Here is a 5,183-nt window from a genome sequence, read left to right as displayed (position 1 = left end):
AATCTTATCCAGTTAGGGCCTGTTCTAGGTGGGATTCCCTTTTATGAGGCAAACCACTTCATCTTAAAAAAACCCATAAAAACAGGTGGCAAAGTATATCCAGCATGACCTGTGGTATATTTCCTCTCAATTATGACTTTATTTCTCCTTGTCCTTTATTAATTTATATTTTCACTGGCACTACAATATCTTCTGCCTCTCCTCTCATCCTTTGATCACATAACACACAAAGTAGCATAAAAACCTGGTGCTAGCTCCTACTCTTCACCTGAAAAATATCTTGATAGCACCTTGTGGCCCTGTCTTGCTCCATTTCCTTGATTGTTGTAGATTAGCAATTGTCCAGCCATGCCTTGGCCAGTATTTCTTACAGCTCTTTTATTGCTCTGGGGGCTGCAAGTGAGACAGAGAGAACTGCAGATCTGAAACATGCTGGAGGGATCTTCTCCCAGGTTACAGCGGAGCCAGGAAAACTAGGAAAAACATAAAACCTGCTTCTTACAGGAGTAATTTGTGGCAGACAAAGAGAATTTGTTTGAGGCTTGCCTGACATTTTTAGGGTGCTAATCTTTTGGCACAATCCTCACACCAATTGAACCTGGGTTAGTATGGTCGTAAATTGGAAACTGTCTTAATGGGTGGCATGAGAATCCTTACCAAACAGCCTAATCTCCAAAAGTAAATCCCTGCTTCCTGGAACAGCCACACCATCAACACAGGGCCACAAAGGTGCCCAGGGAGTGTTTGGAAAGATCTTGGTGGCCAGTCTGGAACGGCTCTGTGAGCTGGATCTCCTCATCCGGATGTCTGGATGTACCCTGTGAAAGGAAAATCCTCACTAAATCACTTCCTTGGCATCGATCTGGAAGTTCAGGGAGGGCGATCAGGTTGCACAGCACACACCTTTGATGCAGACCAGAACCCATTTGGTATAAATTCTGCAGCTGTGCTGGGTTAGAACAGACCACCCCCAACGACCATGGACCTTCACGTGCGTCTCACCTGGCTGCTTCTGCTGAGCACCACTCTCCTGTCTCAGCCAGGTACTGCCTCTAAAACATGTTCATGCTTGCAGGGGAATGGTACAGTCACATTTATTTACTATTACAGGCTGGTTTGCTGGGAAGTGGTGGCAAAGATTCTCTTCTCTCATATATGAGAGATATGATTCTCTCTCATATTGTTGATGAGTTTTGTACCACAGAATTGATGGTTTACTTTGTCTTCTACTTCAAAGATTCAGTCCAGATCCATAGGTTATATCTCAAAATAGATGTATTTTAAAATAGATGTATTTTAAAATAGATGTATTTCAAAATAGATGTATTTCAAAATACATAACACAGTATATATAATATATGTAATATTATATTAAGATACTATATTTCAAAATATAACCTGTGAAGGTTATGGACTGAAGAAGGCTGAAGAATATTCCTTTTTTCCTCTTTCATGAGGTGAATAGTCTGTGAAACTTGTTTTCTAAATGTTCTTCTTCTAATATTCTAGTTTTAATTCAAATTATTCTGTACTGTACATTTTAAAATAAAGAGAAAGAGGGGGAAAGAAACACAGAGCAGCTGGCCAGATCCAGGTGGAAATGTGCTCTGCATGACTTGTTCCTTCAAACTTATAATCTTGCTAGTTTGAGTGAGATACTTTGAGCTTTGGTTATCAGCATAGGCACCATGAAAAAGCCTTGCCAATCCCTTACAAAAAAAGAGGATATCACAGAGTGTAGATTAAGGTCTGGCTGTATAGAATTATTTACAAAACAAGAGTTTGATGTATTACGTCAGGGCTAATATGTTTCCTTCTCTGCCACAGCAAGTGGAACCTGGTGGAACCTGCCAGATGGAGACACAGATTCACTATGGAAAAAATTTTCAGATTGGATTAAAGACAAATTTCAACACAAAGGTAAGAGATGAGCTCCTGAGTGTGAACGTACCTGGCAGATGTGCGGAGTTCCCTGGGCCAGCTCTGGGTGAGCTGTGCCTCAGCAGCACGGCCAGCCACACCCTACCAGGGTAGATCAGGCACTGCACGCAGCAGAGCCATGGGGATGCAAGCTTAGACATCAGAAGTTTAGCTATAAATAAACAAATTGAGATTTACCTGTCAACTTTTGCTTTAGTTCCACCACAGCCACAGCTGAGACTGGAATCTGGAGGGTCCCAATGCGCCGGGAGGGTTGAAGTTTATCATGATGGAAAATGGGGTACAGTCTGTGATGATTATTTCAATATGAACAGTGCCAACGTTGTGTGCAGACAACTTAACTGTGGCCAAGCTGTCTCTGTGCTGGGACTGTCTTACTTTGGCCCCAGTGGAAAAAATATCCAGTTGGATGATGTGCAGTGTAGAGGAACTGAATCCCACCTTTGGGACTGCCGGCACGCCGGCTGGGGCAGGCACAACTGTGGACTCAATGAGGATGTTGGTGTCATCTGCTCAGGTAAAAATAAAAATAATAATAAAAATAAAATATAATAATAAGAAAAAAACACGTCGGACTATCCTGTTCACCATAAATGCAAGAAACATCAGGGTGGAGCTTGGAAATCAGGCCAGGGCTGAAATGTGGAGGGAGGGGTGCTTCTTGTGCTTAGGTCTGAGTGATGGAGGAGCAAAAGATGTCTTGGACAAAATACCAACACTGGACAGCAAGCCCTGAGTAGGAAAACAGTGAAAAGCAGGTAGCTCAGGACCACTTTAGTCAACATCTGATTACAGCCAACCCCCAAGATAAGAAAGGCAAAGAGTAAGGAGAAGATAGAGGCCCATTCAGTTGAAAACCAGACATGTGTGAGTGGAAACAAAAATAATTCTTGTCACAAATACATAAATAAATAATACATACACAAATAACTGCCCAATAAAGTAAAATTTTGCGCTTTTCTGCTGTTCACAGATGCAATGTACTCCACAGTTGCACCGACAGGTAAGCTAGGGCTTTTGGGGCAGGAGCCCATTAGCTCTTTACAGCCTCCCCAACGCTCAGAGTCTGTTTTAACTCAAAAAATCATGTGGTTACAGCTCCTTGGCAGACAGTTTTCTAGAAAGGCACATGCTCTGAATTACAAGTTATTGCTCCAAATTACTATTTATTCATCCACTGCAACATTATTTCTGCTCTTTGCATTGCTAATACAAAATGTGTTTGCCTCTTACCTACTAATAATCAGCGAAAACATGAGGCAAGTCTTTACACTCCAGGTCTAAGTTCTGATTTCATTTTTCTGCTGAAATAATAATAACAACCTGGAAACCTTAATGTACAGATTCTACTCATGTTTCTTGGGATTTCCAGGTGTTGCTTATGCTCTTCATACACACAGTCACAGACGAGCAGGTGCTAAAATGCAGTTTTCTATCATGTAGAACCATAGAATCATGATTATTTTTTATTACGTTTTATGTAACACAGAAATGAAAAGCTGGTTCCCTCAACCATTTATTCTTAAGCTTTTAACACAGTAGCAACTGCGACAACTACCACAGAACCCCTGATTTCTGCTGGTAAAGGCAAGGTTAAAAAACAAGCTGCAAATGTCACGTGTGGAAATTTTGAGCAACAGATGCCATTTGTTTAAAGCAGACAGGAGGAACACAATTCTCCCAAGTTCACTTACAACGACTGCTGGAAGCTGTTGTTCTGAGCCACACGAGCAAAAGTTAAAGTCCAGGGATGTGGCTTTCTTTCCCGTGAAACCCAAAGTATGAATGCTTTCACAGATCTTTGCCATGTCTCTGCAGGTTCCTCCCCTGCATCCAGCTCAACCCCAGCACAGTCTGAGACATCGCCTGCTCCAGAGACCATGGCAGCCCTCAAGGAAGGTGAGGCACACACGGGGGCTGGAATTCACTCCCAAAGCACAAGACAAATCCCACGTTTTATTCCCCTTCACAATGGCCCCTTTGCATCTTTCCAAGTGACTGCTGCACCTCTAGTAGTGAAACAAAGCAGTCAGAAACACCACAGGGATCGACTGCCTTTGTTAATAAATATTAAATGAGGTGAAAGTAATTTTTTGTAATCAAAATCAAAAGGCTGTGCAATGACTCACTGTCCCACAAAACCCAACACTGTTCACCTTCATCAAGACCTCCGTTCACATGTTCACTCCTAATTGCTGCCAATCTCTCTCTGCTTTGTATTTCTTCAACTGGCCCCAGATGCGTCTTCTGCACCCAGGACTGTCACAGAGGAAGTCACCACATCAGCTCCTGAAATCCCAGCCACAGCTGAAGAAGGTAAGAGCAGCCATTCTGCATGGGCTTTTCAGAACAAACACTCTGGTAATTTGGGGTTTTCAGCTAAATTAAGATGTGACCATGTAAATCTGTAAATATCCTCATAGCAGACAACACAGTTGTCCTTAGTTGCTCCTTTGTGAAGGAACAATCCCCCTACAACATCTTCACTTGAAAAATACCAGCCTGTCAGGACAGGGCAGGGATACATGTACTTGCTGATTAATATCTGAGTTGTAGCTATAAAGAGCACACTTATAAATTTGCAAAGAAAAACTGTCCAGCTCACTGTCATTTTGTGTGTCCAAAATTCATAAAAGCTCTGGCAATGTTAAGGACCACAGCCAGGCATTTGCACTCATTTCCCTCAGCCTCTCCATTTATTCAGCAGACTGATCATCATGGAATGGTTTGGGCTGGAAGGGACCTTAAAGATCCAACCCTCTCCCATGGGCAGGGATACCACCCACTAGATCAGTTTTTTTATTAAGCCTGAGACCTAAAGCAAGTCACAAGCTCTTCAAGTCACTCTTAAGCTTTTAATTGCTGCTCGAAGCCACTTAATTTCTCACCCTTTCAGCCTTCCCTAGCACAACTGCCTCCCTTCCTTCCACCACCACCACGGAGGAAAGCAGGGCATCAGAAATCCCAGCTACACCAGAGGCAGGTAAAGGACATTTGCACAATATGCTGCATGTCAGAAAAGGGTGGTTATAGGTTTGAGTTAGGAGGGGACATCAGTGGAGAAGCCAAGATATGCTGCAAAATTAGCATCTCTCAGTGCAGCTGGTGCTTGTTTGAACTTGGCCTGCTCAGTGCCAATCTGCTGCCACCACCCAGGTGGGGGCTGTGAGTGCTGTGGGCAGAGCCTGCTGCAAGGGGAGCTGGAAGGGGCACGCTTGGAACTATGGAATCTGAAGATACTT

The 5,183-nt window shown here is 43.1% G+C and overlaps 1 protein-coding gene across 1 annotated transcript in view; it reads left to right on the top strand.

Annotated features, from left to right (window-relative positions):
- The first annotated feature begins 979 nt into the window (after positions 1–979).
- CUZD1 (CUB and zona pellucida like domains 1) overlaps positions 980–5,183 on the top strand; it is an 18,907-nt gene continuing 14,703 nt past the window's right edge. Inside the window, 5 exon segments of the mRNA XM_017742916.1 lie at positions 980–1,043; positions 1,828–1,920; positions 2,138–2,458; positions 2,915–2,944; positions 3,760–3,840. Coding sequence (XP_017598405.1) covers positions 980–1,043; positions 1,828–1,920; positions 2,138–2,458; positions 2,915–2,944; positions 3,760–3,840 — 589 coding nt within the window.

This window comes from Corvus brachyrhynchos, unplaced genomic scaffold (assembly GCF_000691975.1).
Source record: "Corvus brachyrhynchos isolate BGI_N302 unplaced genomic scaffold, ASM69197v1 scaffold499, whole genome shotgun sequence".
In the NCBI taxonomy this organism is placed as follows: domain Eukaryota; kingdom Metazoa; phylum Chordata; class Aves; order Passeriformes; family Corvidae; genus Corvus; species Corvus brachyrhynchos.
The sequence above is the reverse complement of the archived record's forward strand: the minus strand, read 5'-3'. Positions and strand labels throughout refer to the sequence as shown.